This window comes from Asterias amurensis, chromosome 6, assembly GCF_032118995.1.
Source record: "Asterias amurensis chromosome 6, ASM3211899v1".
Lineage (NCBI taxonomy): Eukaryota > Metazoa > Echinodermata > Asteroidea > Forcipulatida > Asteriidae > Asterias > Asterias amurensis.
This window is the reverse complement of record NC_092653.1, coordinates 3,164,195-3,184,237: the sequence shown is the minus strand read 5'-3', so window position 1 is coordinate 3,184,237 and position 20,043 is coordinate 3,164,195. Positions and strand designations below refer to the sequence as shown.

General features: G+C 38.4%; 2 protein-coding genes across 8 annotated transcripts in view; one reads left to right on the top strand and one right to left on the bottom strand.

The window, feature by feature from the left end:
• The window catches only part of LOC139938470 (uncharacterized), a 32,181-nt gene extending 22,836 nt beyond the window's left edge, over positions 1-9,345 (top strand). Inside the window, exons 15-19 of one of the 4 annotated variants that reach the window (XM_071934017.1) lie at positions 735-964; positions 2,412-2,535; positions 4,328-5,089; positions 5,354-5,437; positions 7,060-9,345. In XM_071934017.1, coding sequence (XP_071790118.1) covers positions 735-964; positions 2,412-2,535; positions 4,328-5,089; positions 5,354-5,400 — 1,163 coding nt within the window. In that variant the 3' untranslated portion in view covers positions 5,401-5,437; positions 7,060-9,345. The remainder of the gene's footprint in view (positions 1-734; positions 965-2,411; positions 2,536-4,327; positions 5,090-5,353; positions 5,438-7,059) is intronic. The other 3 variants (XM_071934019.1, XM_071934018.1, XM_071934016.1) reach the window with 3 other exon arrangements.
• Positions 9,346-12,843: 3,498 nt separating this feature from the next.
• LOC139938305 (CUE domain-containing protein 1-like) overlaps positions 12,844-20,043 on the bottom strand; it is a 23,486-nt gene continuing 16,286 nt past the window's right edge. For 3 of the 4 annotated variants that reach the window (XM_071933733.1, XM_071933734.1, XM_071933735.1), the window contains exons 10-11: positions 19,745-19,891; positions 12,844-17,865 (exon numbers count right to left, since the gene is read on the bottom strand). In XM_071933733.1, the coding sequence (XP_071789834.1) occupies positions 19,796-19,891 (96 nt within the window). In that variant the 3' untranslated portion in view covers positions 12,844-17,865; positions 19,745-19,795. The remainder of the gene's footprint in view (positions 17,866-19,744; positions 19,892-20,043) is intronic. The other variant, XM_071933736.1, reaches the window with a different exon arrangement.

The following is a 20,043-nucleotide window of genomic DNA, read 5'->3' as shown; positions in this document are numbered from 1 at the left end:
CCAAGTGCTCACAGTTTTTTTAATATTTAATGCATATTGTGGGATACACCAAGTGAGAACACTGGTCTTTGACAATTACCAAAAGTGTCCACTGCCTTTAAAATGAAACTTTGTACTGAGTTGACAAACCATATGGAGCCGTTCAATCGTGTAGGGTTGGGTATGGTTGCGCAACTGTGCTCAGAACTAGTATATCCTCTCTTCTTTTTTTTTCAATCTCTCTTTGTAAGCACGTTGTTGATTCTTGATGTTTATTGATTTGCATTCTTGTATTTGATTCTGTATTTGTTGTTTGTTTATAATCTGTTTTTTATTAAAAAAATATCTAGATTTTGCAGTCAGGCCTTTGGCTGCGATGGAATGTTTCTTAATAAAACCAATCCAATTCAATTATCAATATCATCTTGTTTGCAATTTGGTAGATACATGTAGTAAATAAGACTATATATTATTATATGATTATCTTCTTTAACTTCAGCTGTCAGTGTTTAACTGTAAGTGTCAGTGTTTAACTTTATTTTTCTGTAAATACTTATTAATTAGAGTTTAACAAAAAAATTATAGAAATTAAGAATAGAAATTAATTACAATTCATAAAATATTTTTGATATAATAATTAATAATAGCTTGACGGTGTAAGCCGTAGGTGTGTTCCTCGAGGCTTTTGTATAGCGGCACACACTAGGATGTCAAATCTAAACTATGATAACTTTTTACTTCTCAATGCCGCAAAGGTTTCCCCTACCCAAGCACGGCCACCAACATCCCTCACCAGCGACCCCAGCAATCCAGTGAGCTACCCACGCTGATACCCACTGCTGCAGCCATGGCGGCCGGTCAACCCTTAGTATCACCCATGGGCTACCCACATCACAGTCCGATGCTACACTACCCTCAACAGCCGGGCATCCCTGGCCAGCCGATGCTTTCACAGGCTGGACCCTACCAAATGTATCAAACTAAAGTGAGTCTACATTACTTATCAGTTGTGTATATTTGGTTTGTGGTAACACCATGTGTGTATCTACTTGCCAGGTAGAGTTTGTTGTTAGAGAACTGTCTTGCTTTATTCTACTACCGCGGAGTAGATGTTTTGGGGTTCGGGAGACTTCTCAGTTCTGAAAAGAACTGTCCTGCTTTTTAACTACCTGGGCGGATGGTATAGAAAATAGGCTTGGACTACTATTTTAGCTTATAGGATCGTAATAAACTGTACTTCTGTGGAGTCAGTTCTTAAATTGGTCTCAATGTTTCAACTAGCTTGCTCTAGTCATCGTCAGGAGACTAAAGAGGTAAGAGAAGAGTGGGCTTATTTATAGGGGATCAGAGGATCCAGTGCAAGTCAATCAATGCTCTGATTGGTCGAATTGTTGTTTAGTTATGTTTATATGTGTCATCGCGTGTCGTGGCTGAGCGGATACGAATGTCAGACTCAAGCTTTGGTGTGTCTGATCAGCAGAGTCCGGGTATGAGATTCCGGTCATGATACTTGTGTTCTTACACTGTTATTGGTGCGTCTTTCGGATGGGACGTAAAACCTTTGGTCCTGTGTGTTGTGTAACGCACGTAAAAGAACCCAGTGCACTTATCGAAAAGAGAAGGGGTTCGCCCCGGTGTTCCTGGCTGGATTTGCAGCATATTGCACCACAGCACCTTGTAAACCATTACATGCTGCTATGTAGAAGGAGTAGGTCTCATAATTCAAACATAGTCCCACATACCTTGCAGGAAAATACTGTATGTTAAGTTCTATAAAAGAAGCCATTACTATTATTATTGTTATTAACGCAAAAAACTACAGGGACGCTGAGGTCACATGCACATTTTTACGCACAAGGAACAGCTGTTGTTCATTGATTTGCCACCTTAGGCCTCAGTAAGGACGCTTTTATGGCCTTGGTGAGGGTACTTTTTGAGAGTGTGACGTCATATGCAGGAGGGTCTATGGTTGGATAGTGGGAGCTTTAAAGACACTGAACACTATTGGTAATTGTCAAAGACCAGTCTTCTCACTTGGTGTATCTCAACATATGCATAAAATAACAAACCTGTGAAAATTTGAGCTCAATCGGTCGTCGAAGTTGCGAGATATTAATGAAAGAAAAAAACACCCTTGTCGCACCATGGTCACACGAAGTTGTGTGCTTTCAGATGCTTGATTTCGAGACCTCAAATTCTAAACTTGAGGTCTCGAAATCAAATTCGTGGAGAATTACTTCTGTTTCTCACAATGTTTTATACTATCGACCTCTCCCTATTACTCGTTACCAATAAAGGTTTTATGCTAACAATTATTTTGAGTAATTACCAATAGTGTCCACTGCCTTTAAAGATGCAATACAATGTGATATTAGTGAATTCTTTGATTTTATTTTCTGCTTCTTGTCGTGTTTTTTTTCCCCCCTTTCCAGCATCCTGTTCCGTACCGACAAATTCAACCACAGCCCAGCATTCAAGGTGTGCCTCAACCTACAGCAGGTCCTCATATTCATTCATTACCAGAGGGTACCATACCAGGGAACTCACAAGTGTTAGGTCAGCGTCTAATCACAAACACACACACTCTGGCCCTAAAACCAAGACATTCCCTGAACGGGTTCACGTATCGACGCCCTGTAACCTTGGTTTACTTGCAAAGGGTAGATGGTTCAGAACCACTTGGAACATCCTTTCAATTAGGCCCACAGTACACAGGGGAATTTCGCACCTTGCACTTAAACCCTTATAAACCATAGCAGCCGAGAGCAACTTGTGTCAAAAATGCTGAAAACGGCCCAACCTTTTTCCCTCCTTTCACCCAACCACAAAAGGCAAAGTAAAGGTCATGTCCTGAATTGGTATTTTGCCGTGTTGACATAGAATCTACAATTCAAAAACTAAACAATACCAGTCTGTTTCTTTTAATGTTTTGCCAGACATTTTTTCTGAAAAAAAAATTTAAAAAAAATTATCAAAATTTACCATATCAGGGCGCATGGTGATGATTTTACTCAAACGATTGGTATCTGTTTTTCCCCCAGCACTTTCAGGCACCAGAAACGCTGGATTCTGTTATTAAGAAACGCCAATGTAGTAGGTCCCGATCTTGCTAGCTTGTTTGTTCACTCATGCTGCTCTCAAGCTGGTCAGCTGATTTCCATCACAAACAAACAATTCTACTTGTCGATAGAAAACTGGCAAAGTTGTGTGTGCTTTGGGATTCCTCATTTTGTTTTCGTAGTCGCAAAGTTGCATGACAGACCTTCTTGGGTTACTGAAGCCTGCATGTACAGAATGGTTTATATTAATTTTTGGTTTTTAACCATACACCGATGTGTGTTAGCACTGTGTACTCTGTACTCTCCCGAGTCCTGTGAAAAAAATAGCACAGGCATGTTACTTGGGTGTCATTCGAACCCACGACTCTTGCAATTCTAGAGCAGTGTCTTACCAACTAGACCACCGAGGTTGCCCGGTAGCTAGAGGCAGTTCGAATCATATGTTGTGGCAGCGGGTATCGCAACGATATATAATAGATGTTAAATTTGCATCGGGGATAAAGAATATTAATTTTTGGTTTTTAACCGTACACAGATGTTTTTGGTTGACTCAAATCAATACAAATTGAAGTCTGGAAAGCATTTTTATAGCACTTGTACACAAACTCTTACACAGCATGCCTTGTCACACGAGGCAACTTTTACAGGCAACTTGGGGGCAACCAACTTTGTGTCAGTGTCACGGTCGAGCGGTTAAGAGCACCGGAATCAAGCACTGGTGTTTGATCAGCAGGGTATGGGTTCCGATCCCGGTCGTGACGCTACGTAAAATTGGGGAGGTAGTGCTTTCTGCTCTACCGGCCAGGCTTCGAATTGCTGATACCCAAGCCTACATTCGTATGGACTGTGAAAGGGGTAACCCTGTTTCAGCCCGAGGAGTAGGCATAAAAAATAAAAAAAAAAAAGGCTACAAGGAACACTTTGGTAGCACAGGAGTCAATTTTAAAACATTGTCGTACGATCCACAAAAGATAAATTTGAACATTCAAATGGGAGCGCCTTTTCTTCTTGGAGATTGCCTGGAACTGGTTGCCCGTAAATTGCCCGTAAAAAGTAGAATACAGTATATATTTGTTCTATTCTTGTGATGCAAAATGTAAAAAAGAAGTCTTCAATTATGATAATAATAATAATAGTAACACAGTACTTTTTTAGCGCATCACACAAAAGTCTCAGTGCGCTTTACAACAATCAATACATTATTTGTTTGTTTACCTACTGTTTGCACCTCCGATGAAATGGACTTGATTGTGGTTGTAATAGTTGTATTTGCGCTTTATTTTTGGTAGTATCCAACACACAACTGCAGCAAGCCCAAGCTGGACAAGTGCAACAATCAATGCATGCTCAAATCTCACATCAACAACAAGCACAGCAGCAGCAGCAACAAGCACAGCAGCAACAGCAACAACAGCAGCATGCTCAACAACAATCCCAACAGCAACAGCAGCCGCAGCATCACCACCACCCTCAGTCCGTTGTGCACCTCCAGCCTCAGCACCAACACCCGCACGCCCAGCCTCACACAACGCCACCCCAACAACAAACTCACGGGTCTCAGCCGAGTCAGATTCCACAGCCGCAGCAGCCCCCGCAGCAGCAGCCTCAACAACAGCAGCCACAACAGCAGCAGCAACAACAGCAGCACAGGCCGACCCCAAGCCCCGTACACCACATGCCTCACCAGCAGCACCAAGGCCACCAGCCGCATGTCTCTCAGCACCAGAACATGGCGCATCATCTTCACCCGCAATCGCAGCAGATACTGTACCATCAGACCCCGTTACAGCCGGGTCATCTACAATCCATGGCCATACAGTCTAGCCAGCCGCAGCAGCAGCAGCAGTTTGGCGGCGGTCCACACCCGTACCCGCAGTACATCACGTCCACAACGATACCAGCGACTAACATTACCAGTGTGACGCCAGTGCATACCAATCCCCATCCACATCCAACGCACGCCAACTGGATGATCTTACCGGGACAACCGGTGAATCCAATGGTTCATAATTCTGGACAGATGGCTGCTCATTTATTGCCACAACCACAAGGTACGACATTCATTCCTTATCTCCCAGTTTTTGTCAAAATTTTTGCTGCTTAATCAGCTTTATGAAATTTGGCCCCCCCCTTCTACAGAGTTGGTTGAGCTGACAAAATAGTCGCAGTGTTCATGTTCTGTGTGATCAACCATACATGTACATGAAATAACAAACCTGTACAAAATGTTGGCTTAATTTTAAGTAAATGAAGTGTCGAATTCAGTCGAGTGAAACTGAAGTAATTTCTAACATTTGTTCTTCTCATTGATTCAGGATTAGGGCAAGCTCACGGCCATGTAGGGTTCCAACAGGGCAACTGATTTATGCTGCATTTAAAACCAGTGGCTTCTGAAATAAGTGAGTCTCATTCTTTTGTCAATTTTAACAACAGTTTTTTAAAGCCATCCCATTGAACTTTGAAGTTGACAAAAAAGAAAGTTAAAGACACTGGACACTATAGGTAATTGTCAAAGTCTTCTCACTTGGTGTATCTCAACATATATGCATAAAATAACAAACCTGTGAAAACTTGAGCTCAATTGGTCGTCGAAGTTGCGAGATAATAATGAAAGAAAAAACACCCTTGTCACACGAAGTTGTGTGCTTTTAGATGGTTGATTTCGAGACCTCAAGTTCTAAATCTGAGGTCTTGAAATCAAATTTGTGGAAAATTACTTCTTTCTCAAAAACTATGGCACTTCAGAGAGTGCCGTTTCTCACAATGTTTTATACCATCAACCTCTCCCCATTACTCATTACCAAGTGAGGTTTTATGCTAATAATTATTTTGAGTAATCACCAATAGTGTCCACCGCCTTTAAAGTTTTGATTGGACTGTGTGCAAAATTCTATGCCCGTATCATAAAAGGCCAAATTCCCCCAAATTTTTCTCTTGTCTATCCCACTATTTTTGCGTTTATTTTTAGGGGGGGGGGGGGACAAACTTTCATGCCCAGGTTGAGAGTAAAATATTTTGAACGCAAGCATTTAAAAGTATTACAAAGGATTTGTAGAGCTGAAAAAATATTCACAGACAGTTTTCAGGTTTAGTGTTACAGGAAGTAAGAAACCTGAGAAAATTTTGGATCAATCTGTTGTGGGGGTCAGGAGAAAATAGTGAAAAAACATGCACAAGTTTCAGCATGTAAACACTTTCTCCTTAAAGGCAGTGGACACTATTGGTAATAACTCAAAATAATTGTTAGCGTAAAAACTTACTTGGTAACGAGCAATGGAGAGCTGTTGATAGTAGAAAACGTGAGAAACGGCTCCCTCTGAAGTAACATAGCTTTTGAGAAAGAAGTAATTTTCCACTAAAATATTGGAATATGATTTTGAGACCTCAGAATTAGATTTTGAGGTACCAAAATCAAGCATCTGAAGGCACACAACTTCGTGTGACAAGGGTGTTTTTTCTTCCATGATTATCTCACAACTTCGACGACCAATTGAGTTCAAATTTTCACATGTTTTTTATTTTGAGCATACTGTATGTTGAGATACACCAAGTGAGAAGACTGGGCTTTGACAACTACCAAAGGTGCCCATGTCTTTAATTTTGATTGTAACAACCAAAAATCAGCTGTTACGTTTTTTTTTTTTGGGGGGGGAGTGTTTTCTTGAGTATTACTTCATTTTAGAGGAATACAGTTCACTGAAAAATAGGTCTAGTATGAACTCTTTAATCAGTAGGCTTCCAGACTGACATTAAACAATGATATTTTTTATCCTTACCGTATAATACACAAATCTTTTTTTTTCTAACTTGCTCTAGTGACCATTTTGCATAGTATTAATAATAATAATAATAATAATAATAATAATAATAATAAAAAATAATAAAAGAGTATTTAAATAGCACCTTATATTATTATATTATATTAAGCTAGGCCTCAACGCACTTTCCACTAAAATAAACAATATTTCAAAAACTGAACTTTTTTAATAACTAATCCTGTTGTTTTTTTGTTTTTTTACAGGAGACTTTTTATACACTTGAAAAGATGGGACCTGGATGCCGAAGAAACTCCAGGAGTCAAGAAAGAACCACTGGCGAACAATAAGAAATAAACAAATCAGTGTAGAAATAAGATAGTTAAAGAAACACAAAACATTTACATTATTGGGGTAGGATTTTTAAACGAAAACCAAAAGAAAAGAAATCTACCTCGATTTTGAATAAAATGCAGTGTTATTTGGTGGTTTTTCTTTTTCCTCTTTCGTTTTTTAATGAACATGGTTTCGGATCAATATATCTGAGACAACAAAGAGGGGTTCTTGACAGTAAACGGATTTAAAAAAACTAAAGATGTCCAAAAAAGTGCAGTGCCACGCTAGCGAAAATATGGGATAGTTCAGTTGTCGAATCTTTAATGTCCTTTTAAAGGCAAGTTCAACAATTTACCCGCTAGAATTCACCGTATAATAAATAATGACAGCTCAAAATAAGTTTTGCTTTCACATTTCCATTGCTTGACCTTTGTGATTGTGGCCTATATATCTATTGACCCCTTTCACAACATGCAGCGTACTTGCACGCGATCCCATCTGCCATTTTGGGAGTCAAAGGAATTGACTTCATAAACGGGGGAAGTGAAAGATGCATTTTTTTGCGGAGTAGCGCTTCATGTCCTGCAAGGGACCAATAAGTCCCTGTTTTACCGGCAGACAGTCGGGTACAAAGATTTTGCATCGAACACCAATCCCCCTCTAATCATCCCAACTGTTCACAGACTGGAGACTGTTGTCTATTCTTATTTATCGGTTTAAAAAATGTTTAACGTGGCTAGAGTTTCAGATGTTCTCATCCAAAATATAAACAAGCTTCAAAAAGACCCTCCTAGAATAATTCCTAGCCTTTCTCGGCTGTTTGAAGGAAACTCTGTAGAAATACTTCTAATGGCAATTTTTGGTTTTGAGGAAACTATAAAAAAAAAACCCACTTTCTCCATGCATTCAGAAGATTTTTACTAAGATTTCCTACGCTTCAAGAAGCTTCGATAGTTGCAATTGTTAATATTTCTGACTTTTTTTAAAGGATATCTTTTTTACTTGCATTGGGGATGAAGAAAATTAGTTTGTTTTTTACCCCAAACACCGATGTGTGATAATCACTGTATGCTTGATGCTTTCTGAGTGATGAGAGTAAGAGAGTGAAAATCGGTGTATTGGGGAGAAAACTAAAAACAGGTCTGGAATTTCATGTTTGAGAGGGCAAGGCTAGTTCTTATACAAGTCAATGGAAAACCTTTGAAGGGGGCACCAAGACCAGGGCCAAGAGCAGGGGCAATAGAGGTCACGGCCACCCTATAATTCCAGGCCTGCAAATATATATATTTCAGGCCACAGATTTGTAAACTGTAATTTAGAATTAAGAAATGCTGACTAGTGGATTGAAATTGAATGACCTTTAAAAAAAAAAAGAACTTTCCCTCAGTAAATTTTCAAAAGCTGTCTTTGGAAAAATGGAGTCCTTGTGAGTATCTCTCATCAGCGAGTGTTGATTTTTTTGTTTTTTAATATTTAGGAACAAATTTGTGAGTCTTAAATCTGTCAGAAGGCCACGAATAGGTTTGCCTTGCTATGTTTGATGCGGACACGTTGACCAGGCAAGGCTTATTTAAGCATGTTTTTTTAATTTTAGTTTTCCGTTTTAAACAAACGTCTGTGAAAGTGAAGAGAGATTGTGCGAGTGAGATTGCGTGAGAATGAGAGAGAGAGAGAAAGTTTTATGAGTAAGTGAGTGTCGTCAGGTTTAATAATTAAACTCGCTATCAAGAATTATATCAACACCGTGATTTAAAATTGTTCACTCTTCACAAAGGGTCGTCACTGTTTTTATTTTTACACACTCGAGCCTTCAGCAATAGAGACAAAATAATGTTGTTCTTCTAAGAAACTGCAATACGTCTGTCAATTTCAATTTTTTTTTTAAAAGAAAGCAAATGTCTCCAAAGTTCTATAGTGGCTGCATTTATGAACCCCCTCCCCCGAAGTAAAATCTCTGCCCCCGCCTTTTTCCTTCCCCTTGATTTTATCCTGATGAGATGTCTGAAAAGAAATCCCTAGGGGAAAAAAGTGATTGATTTAAAAGGAGGGTTGGTTTTCAACTGGACAATTTTTGTTTTGCCTGATTCCTCCGTATTATTAACTATGCAGAGGGTTATTGTACCACTGCGTTATCCAGCGGTTTTCTTTTAAGTAATTTATAAAGGAGAAGAAAAAAAAATAAAGTAAAAAAAATATAAAATATAAAAAAAAAAAAATGAAAAAAAAAACTAAAAAAAAAAAAAATCCGAAAAAAAATGAAAAAATAAAAAATATAAAAATGATTTATATTGTGTTGTTGTTTTCTTATTGTGTTTTTAGGGCGTGGTTATCTGATATGTATTCTACAAAAAATTTAGTTTTGGAATATTTCGCATGAAGATATTTGGCAGCTGGCCTAGTAGTCTTGGCTCAAAAGTCCCTTGCATCTTTATGTTCTTTTAACACGGACTGAAGAGGGCGCTCTATTAGCCCACTCAGATGCACCACACTAAATAATCTCGCATAGCAGCCATTGTCAAGGCTTCCACATGCATTCAAAAATACTCGACAAATATTTAAAGTACTGAGCCTCTTGAAAACCAGTCAAATATATTTTCAGACAACTAAACTTCAGATTTCTTTTCAATATTTTTGGCAGGTCAGCCGTTTTGGAATTGTTGCCAATTGCCACAGAAAAAAACCCAATGTGTGTTTTAAGTGTAAACTCCTGACTGGACAAGTCCGACAGTTTTGGTTTTTTTACTTGAATCTTTATGCCTCACCGTGTAATGTCATAAACAAATGATGTTCAAACATTGACTATTAACGGCACTGGACACTATTGGTAATTGCTCAAAATAATTGTTAGCATAACAACTTGGTAGCGAGCAATGGAGAGCAGTTTATAGTAAAAAACATTGTGAGAAGTGGCTCCCTCTGAAGTACATAGTTTTTGAGAAAGAAGTAATTTCTCACTAAAATATCTGAATTGAATTCGAGACCTCGGATCTGAAAGCACACAACTTGTGCAACAAGGTTTTTTTTTTCTTCCATTATTCTCTCGGAACTTTGACGACCAATTGAGATCAAATTTTCACTGGTTTGTTATTTTGTGCATATGTTGAGATACACCAAGTGAGCAGACTGGTCTTTGACAACAACCAAAGGTGTTCAGTGCCTTTAAACATTTCTCAAGCTAAACAAGACCAACTTTAAAGGGAAGGTGCACGGTTGGTAATTGTCAAAGACTAGTCTTCTCACTCGCTGCATCCCAACACAAGCATAAAATAACAAGCCTGTGAAAATTTGAGCTAAATTGGTCATCAAAGTTGCGAGAAAATGATGAAAGAAAAAACACCCTTGTTGGACAAATTTGTGTGCCTTCAGATATGAATAAAAGACTTTGCTAGAAGTATTTCATTATTTTAGTGAGAAATTACCTCTTTCTCAAAATCTATGCTACTTCAGAGGGAGCCATTTCCCACAATGTTTTATACTATCAACAGCTCTCCCATGCTCTTCACCAAGTCAGTTTTTAAGTTAATGTTTGTTTTGAGTAATTACCAAACGTGTACCTTCCCTTTAAAGGCTAAATGTATCGAGTCTCCTCAAATGCTGAAGCACAATGCAGTCAATCAAATTCTCCCTGGGACCTTTCTGCAAACTTTTGTCTTATGTAAAAAAGAGGCGTTTTCGATCTTGGACAAAACATGGTGTGTCTTGGCCGAGTGGTTAAAAACACCAGACTCAAGCTGAGGGCCCAATTTCATAAAGCTGTTCAGCAGAAGAAAAACTATTTGGCAAGTTTTTTTGCTCAGCAAAAAATAAGTTGGGCACCAGTTGCAACGATGTGAACTTCATGTAATTTTGGCTGGTAACCTGTTTCCGCTAAGCAAAATTTGTTTGTGCTCAGCAAGAGTTTGTGCTTGCAGGGTTTATCAAATTGGGCCCTGGTGGTTCTGATAAGTATAGTGGGGGTTCGAGTCCCAGTGGTGGCACTTAAGATACTTTTTCATTATCATAATTTATTTGTCCTTTGTTGTGATGTTAAAGAGTGGGTCCCTTCCACTAATATTGGTAGTGCACGTCAAAGAACCCAGAACACAAATCCTGGAAGAGTAGGGGTTAACCCCCGGTGTTTCTGGTTCACATACCAAGCACCCTTGCTTTCCGGTTTCCTCAGGCTTGCAGTGGAAGAGTAGGGGGTTAACCCTGGTGTTTTTGGTTCACATGTAGCATACATGTACCTGATGTACATGTACACAGCAAGCACCCTTGCGTACAGGTTTCCTCAGGCTTGAAAAATAGAACACTTATTGTGGAAGAGTAGGGGTTAACCCCCGGTGTTTCTGGTTCACATACCAAGCACCCTTGCTTTCCGGTTTCCTCAAGCTTGCAAGCAATGTCCCCAGTGGAAGAGTAGGGGGTTAACCCTGGTGTTTTTGGTTCACATGTAGCATACATGTACCTGATGTACATGTACACAGCAAGCACCCTTGCGTACAGGTTTCCTCAGGCTTGAAATATAGAACACTTATTGTGGAAGAGTAGGGTTAGCCCCTGTGTTTCTGGTTCACATACCAAGCACCCTTGCTTTCCGGTTTCCTCAGGCTTGCAAGCAATGTCCCCAGTGGAAGAGTAGGGGGTTAACCCCAGTGTTTCTGGTTCTCATACCTGTAGCAAGCACCCTTGTTTACAGGTTTCCTCAGGCTTGAAAAATAGAACACTTATTGTGGAAGAGTAGGGGTTAACCCCCGGTGTTTCTGGTTCACATACCAAGCACCCTTGCTTTCCGGTTTCCTCAAGCTTGCAAGCAATGTACCCAGTGGAAGAGTAGGGGGTTAACCCTGGTGTTTTTGGTTCACATGTACCATACATGTACCTGATGTACATGTACACAGCAAGCACCCTTGCGTACAGGTTTCCTCAGGCTTGAAATATAGAACACTTATTGTGGAAGAGTAGGGGTTAACCCCCGGTGTTTCTGGTTCACATACCAAGCACCCTTGCTTTCCGGTTTCCTCAGGCTTGCAAGCAATGTCCCCAGTGGCAGAGTAGGGGGTTAACCCTGGTGTTTTTGGTTCACATGTACCATACATGTACCTGATGCAAATGTACACAGCAAGCACCCTTGCGTACAGGTTTCCTCAGGCTTGAAAATTAGAACACTTATCGTGGAAGAGTAGGGGTTAGCCCCTGTGTTTCTGGTTCACATACCAAGCACCCTTGCTTTCTAGTTTCCTCAGGCTTGCAAGCAATGTCCCCAGTGGAAGAGTAGGGGGTTAACCCCAGTGTTTTTGGTTCACATACATGTAGCAAGCACCCTTGTTTACAGGTTTCCTCAGGCTTGCAAGCTACAGTGATGAAGTTCACTTATGAGGCATAAAATGGTTTAATTGCCAGAAATATAGAACACTTATCATGGAAGAGTAGGGGGTTTACCCCAGTGTACATGTTTCTGGTTTCATATAACAAGCACCCATGTTTACAGGTTTCCTCAGGCTTGCAAGATACAGTAATTAAGTTCACTTACGAGACATAGTTGGTGTCATTACCATAAATGTTGAACACTTATCAGGGAAGAGTAGGGGTTTACCCACTGTGTTTCTGGTTCACAAAAAAACACCCTTGTTTACAGGTCTCCTCAGGCTTGCAAGTTACGTTCACGTATGAGGCATCCTTGGTTTTATTACCAGAAATATAAAACAATAACAAGAAAGAAAACGGGTGAATATTTGCTTTAACTTGCATTTATATTTACAAGGCACAGTACCCAAGTTCGGTGAAGACTTTAACATTAAACAATATATTGTAAAAAACAAATTATTAACAATTAAAAAGAAAACAAAATCACAAGCTTACTTTTGAGTCTGACATACAACATATTCACAACTCCACTTGATATTTGATTCGTGCCCATAGCATTAATTACAGGTTAATAAAAATAACTTTCTAAAGGGAAGGAACATTAACCTGTTGCTAAAACTTAACAAATCTGCCAGTAAATTATTTTTTTATATCAGTCTTTTAAAGATACAACAATATAATTATTTAAACATAAAGCATTAACTTCTTTGCTGTCCTTAATTAACCTCGGCTGATACCCCCCCCCCCCAACAAAAAAAACAAATAAATATGTCAAATAAAATAGGCAAATAAAATTGAATGATATAAACACAATAAATAACGAGCGAGATAAACACAGACAGAAAGCCTACAAAGAAATTATTTACAAATTTGTAAGCAATCCTGAAGAAAACATTTTGAGAGGTTATTTTCTCTTTAGACATCTTTGGGAATAGGTGACTTTGGTATGCTAAGTGGCAGAAGATTAACCAGAGCCAAAGTTCATTAAGCCAGAAGTCACAAAACTTGCTAAGCACAGACAAAACTTGCTCAGAAGAAACAGGTACCCAGTCAATATACCATAGAGTTGATTACACTGTTGCACTAGTGCCCCACTTGTTTTTACCTTGGCAATGAAATTAGTCAAGCATTATTTTCTGCTAAACAAAATGGGCCCTGGCCATTTCCAACTGTTCACAGAATAGCCCATGTGCATGTCCCAATGCACATGATCGGTGCACAAAGAGTTCTGGGTCCAAGCAGCAACAGCAACCATCATAGCACCCTGATTTTGAAGCAATGCACACTTAAAATACCTGGCAAAGTAATAAGTAAACTACAGCATTGCGTCCATATTGGTCGCGTGATTTGGTTTTCAACTGTACTAGATTTCCCAAGATGCGTCGCCTGATTATTTTTAAGATTGCGCTTATACACGCTTCCAAGAACATTTGATTTTAAAACCTGGGTCCAATATCATGGCGCTGCTTATTATAGAATTCTGTGCTTACAGTGCCCATTAAAGCGCATGGTTACATAATTATGCTGTAAGCGCAAAAGTCTGCGGTAAGCAGAGCCATGAAATTGAGCTGTGGTAAGTCTGCTGCCACCTAGGGTCCTTAGAGGGACACGTTGCCTTGGATTGGCCGAGTCGGTCCATGAAAAGCGTTTGAAACCGTTTGTTATAAAATTTATATGGTTAAAAAGATGTTTTAAAAGTAGAATATAATGATCCACACAAACATGCCTCAAAGTTGTGTAGTTTTCCTTTTACTTTGCAAACTAACACGGTCGGCCATTTTATGGAGTCAAAAACTTGACTCCACAAAATGGCGTGCCGTGTTTGTTCACGACATGTATGGAAAACCATGCAATTTCAAGGCATATTTTGTGTGGAACATTTTATTCTACTTTTAAAACATCTTTCCAACCATTTATGCATTTTATAACAAACGCTTTTCATAGACCAACTCGCCAATCCAAGGCAATGTGTCTTGCATTAGAGAGTACATGAGGCTTGTAAAATTGAAAAACCAATGACGTAAATACCTTCCAGTTCCATTGTATACTCTCCACAGTGTCCACCACTTTTATATAAACTTTTAAATAATATAACAACTAGATGTTAAACAAATAACAAGAGATATACACACAATGGTTACTTCTAATTGTGAAAAGAGTTGCTTGAATATAAGTAATATTAATTTTGGTTTTTACCCATATACACCGATGTGTGTTAAAGGAACGTTACAGAATTGGCAAGAAACAAAAATCGTGAAGATCACAGATTTACATAAAACTTACACGGTCTAATGATGATGATAGTAGAAAACATCCCTTGAAATATTTCTGTCTGAAATTTCATATTTGATGAGAAATAAATAATCTAATTTCGCGTTTGGAGTTTATCGCTCAGTGAGCGTTTTATTCATTTTTGTTTTGGCATTGATGCAATGCAAAATTTGTAATTGGTTTTTCACTATTCTCTCGCGACCCAGATGGCCGATCGATTTCAAACTTCTACAGGTTTGTTAGCGTATGTGTATGGTGGATTACATAAAGTGCTTACACTGCCAGCAACTTTTTTGCTAGCAAAACCAATTCTGTAATGTTCCTTTAACACTGTATACTCACTACTTACCCGAGTTCTGTGAAAAAAATCACAGGCATATTACTCGGGTGGGATTCGAACCCACGACACTTGCAATTCTAGAGCAGTGTCATACCAACTAGACCACCGAGATTGCCTGGTGGCTTGAGGCAGTTCGAATGCTATGTTTAGCAGTGGGTACTGCAAACGATTTAAATTAATATTCTTTATCCCCAATGCAATTTAACATCTTTTGAATATAATTGTTGTACAGTAAATGAAAAAGGAAAGCTTTTTTAATACTATTTTAAAGTTGAGAAAAACCCGAAAAAAATTTGATACCTCAGGCGTCCCATTACCATTGTTTTCACATAAATATAATTTATAAATTTCACAAGCAAAAAAAAAGTAATATTTTTACACCAATATGATTATTCCACCACACAGATTTTACAGACGTTTTTATGCAATCAAGATTTAAATACCAGTACATCTCAAAATAGAGCTTATCTTTGTATACAAAAAAATGTACATTTTTTTTCTTCAAATTTGAAGGTGATCTTAAGTTATATATTGTGTGCATGAAGACAACAAATTTCGAAGACAAGTTTGTTCAGAAAACTTTAAATGAATTTTTAATACGAAGAAACAAAAACAATTTATGAATAACAACTTTGCATTGGCCATTTGCACAGAATGCTTTTTGAACACCCCCAGACCAGGGGTGACAGTCATTGCTGTCGAAAAACAGTCTGAAACCAGGATACATTTTTTGGGAGGCATGTTAAAATTTCCACCTTTTGAGTTCACAAAGAGCTAAGATTGATCTAAAAAGATAAGCTTGAACGTAAAGGGCAACAAGTGATCTTTGCTGAAATTCATTTAAAGACACTGGACACTATTGGTAATTGTCAAAGACTAGTTTTCACAGTTGGTGTAGCTCAACATATATGCATAAATTACCAAACCTGTGAAAATTTGAGCTCAATCGGTCGTCGAAGTTGCAAGATATTAATGAAAGAAAAAAACACCCTTGTCGCACCATGGTCACACGAAGTTGTGTGCTTTCAGATACTTGATTTTGAGACAAAAAATTCTAAATCTAAAGTCTTGAAATCAGATTCTTGGAAAATTACTTCTTTCTCAAAAACTACGTCACTTCAGAGGGAACTGTTTCTCACAATGTTTTATACTATCAACCTCTCCCCATTACTCGTAATCAAGAAAGGTTTTATGATAATAATTATTTTGAGTAATTACCAATAGTGTCCACTGCCTTTAAAACGTGTTCAATCAATAAGGAAATCGAGTTCACATGAAATTAAACAAATTTGAAAAACACTTGTTTAAGATACTCTTCTCCGGTGCTTTTTAGAAAGATTCACAAGAAGCCCCATGATTTCATCACTCAAGTTACGTCATTTGTGGGAACTCTGTTTTGTATGGCCGCTTTGTTGCAATAACAAAGCAACATCTCACAGATGACATGGTTGACATCAAAGTATTGTCATTTTGACATATACTACTATGTTAATTCTGGAGCAAGCATCAAGGACAAATATTCTGTTTAGAGCTACACGAGCAGAAAAAATAACAGGAACTTTAATAACTAACATCTGCTTTGGAAAAATAAGCAGGGAACCAGTCACAAACCAATGCAAACTGTATGGTAGTTAAGCCGGTAACCCTTTTTTTCTGGCAGCAGACCATGGGTGCGTTTTTCATAGCTGTTACTAATCACTGTTTTGGTCATTGGCCAGTGATTAACCAATAGCCAATTCAACCGAAACAGTTATTGGTTACGACCGCCAAAACACACCCTTGCTTTTCGCCACTTTGGTAGACAAAATCTCGCCTCTATTTAAGTCTGCATTTCGTCAGAGCACATTGATCCACTGATTCATAATGCAGTCTAAATTTTCCTGTTTTGTTATTATTGCTTGTTGAAGGAATTGGTAAAAGACTACAGTGCCATTTTGTGTCAGGCACTTTAAAGTGAATTACTTACAAGTTATGAGTAGTATTTTTTAAAGGTTGTATTTTCATACAAGTATAAAAATAGCAATTTGTGAGAACATCTATTTGGTGGAAGGTAATATAACAAAAGTTCAGCTATCAAAGCATTCACATTTACAAAGCATTCACAGCTACAAGTGCAGTAAATATATGTTGAAATGTTTGTTTTCTAGTCTCAGGTTTAAAGTGAAACGTTGCCTTTATTGGGCGATAAAAAGCATTTGTTATAAAAATTACTATGGAGTTAAAAATTTGGTGCTATAAAATGGCAGAACGTGTTCGTTCAAGTAGTGGTGTAGCCGAGCGATTAACAGCAATAGACTCAATCTCTGGTATTTCTGATCAGCAGATCGTGGGTTCGAGTCCCGGTCATGACATTGTATCATTGACCAAGATACTTTATCATATTTGCTTCAGATGCTTGATTTCGGGACCTCAAAATCTAACTCTGAGGTCTCAAAATCAAATTTGTGGAAAATTACTTCTTTTCTCGAAAACTACATTACTTCAGAGGGAGCCGTTTCTTACAATAATTTATACTATAAACAGCTCTCCATTGCTTGTTACCAAGTAAGTTTTTATGCTAACAATTGTTTCGAGTAATTACCAATAGTGTCCACTGCCTTTAATCAACTTGCCCCTCTGGATTGTGATCTGGTTGTCTGTGAAACCAACGTATTCGGGGAATGAACTTAATTTTATGGTGCTTCATGAGTGCCAGCCTCTCCGCTAAGGTGAATCCTTGAAGGATGGGATTCAGTATTGTCTAGAAGGTAAAGCTGATGAATCGCTAGACTTGAAATGGCTGTAAAACAAGCAAGAAAAAGCGGAAATGTTAAAATATTGAAAAGAGAAAAGGCACAAAGGTCAAGTAGTTTTTGTTGAAAATGAGAAATATTCCCCATGATTTAAATAATCTCAATTTTGTGTATGAAGATGTATGATTATGTAACATTAATAATTGGACTGAACACTGATGATTGAATGAACAGAAACACCAGAGCTTGAGTTCCGGTGCTCTTATCCGCTAGGCCACGGTATGACCGATGTTAAAAGAGAGTCATAACAGCTCAACAAAATCGGCTAATTGATACCAAAAATAGCAAATGTAACAGACAGTAGCCGAGTGTGACATTTTGTGGAAAGGGTCAATATAATCAGGCGATTCTTCTGACAATTTAAACCAATTACAAATTGTTGTCATCATTACACATTTTTTGCATTTATACTCTCGGTCCATTTGGTTGGTAAGTTGTTTGCAACAGCTAATTCTATTTTCTCATTACACATTTCCACTGATAAGTTGGAGCTCCTACTTAAGAAACGTTTATGAATAAACTTCAACATGATAGCAAAGTAATCAATTTATTTCAACAATGAGCAAGATGAAAACGGAAGATGTAAATGCAATGTAGATGTATCATCAATACAAAAAAATGACCTGTAATAGCAAATATTAACTAAAGAAGCAATACAAGTTGCAGCATAACCAAAACATGCAAAGTATCAAATTCACCTATTCTTTCTATAATAAAAATAACCCTCTTTCTCTCTAACCATTCAATTTCTGCTACTGTGGTTTTAAAGGCAGTGGACACTATTGGTAGTTACTCAAAATAACTATTAGCTATTAAAACCTTACTTGGTAACGAGTAATGGGGAGCTGTTGATAGTATAAAACATTGTGAGAACCGCCTCCTTCTGAAGTAACGTAGTTTTTGAGAAAGAAGTAAATTTCCAAGAATTTGATTTCGAGACCTCAGATTTGAAATTTGAGGTCTCGAAATCAAGCATCTAAAAACACACAACTTCCTTTCATTCTTATCTCACAACTTTGACAACCGATTGAGCTCAAATTTTCACAGGTTTGTTATTATATGCATGTTGAGATACACAAAGTGAGAAGACTGGTCTTTGACAATTACCAATAGTGTCCACTGCCTTTAAATGATAGATGCACTATATCGGCCAGCAATATATCATGTTGGGAATGCATATTATAACACCCCTTGCAAGTATTCTGCCTGCTCATTGGTTTAGAGCCCGTCACATGACATGTCTTTGTTTTGCTAGACGACGGCCGTGTGATAGTGTGTTGGTTTGCCATGCGCTAGTCCGAAGACTAGCACACGGCGTGCAGTACCCAGACGTCCGTTGTGTGTACGAGGATGATAAATTAATAGTCTGTAACCATTTCGGATTGCACGACACTACATGCAGCACAGTAAAAGTGTTTGCAATCTGTATTCGCGTCGTCCGTGGATTGTAGCATTCAGGTCTGTAACTTAATAATAATAGTACAGTATTTAGAAATGTTTGGGGTGTTATAAAACAAATATTGACTGCTTTTACTCGTGCAATGGTTAAAAACTATGACTCCCTCGGTGATCCCCGTAGCGTTCTATTTTCAGAACGCTCTGGGGATCACCTCGGGAGTCATAGTTTTAACCATAGCACTCGAAGCAGTCAATATTTGTATACTACATAGTCAACCACTCCCACTATTCAATACCCCCCCCCCCCACTTTCCACTTTCAAATAGTTTGTGGAACCACAGGAGATATTGAAAAACAATTTTTTTGTGACTTTCAAAATGAGCAGTTTTTGGAACCACATACCTAAACTATAGACACCACTCTACATGTCTAAACATGTCTAATACTACAGCACACATTTATACATACACAGCATGCCAGCACATAGATGCATTAATTAGCTCTCTAGCGATTCTAACATTAGCTCTCTTCATGCAGCGCAAATTCGTTGTCTTCTTGGTAAAAGATTATCGGCTCCTCAAAGTCTCGGACTTTCTTCTTGGGGGACTTTTGCTTCTGGGATAAAACATGCAGATGGGTATGTAAAATGGGTGACGGGTGGTTGGGAGGGGGGGGGGATGGGTACAACATGCAAGCAAATGAAGCAACAACAAAAATGGAATTTGAAACTCTACATGGTTGGAGTATAATAAGGTGAGGTTTGCAGA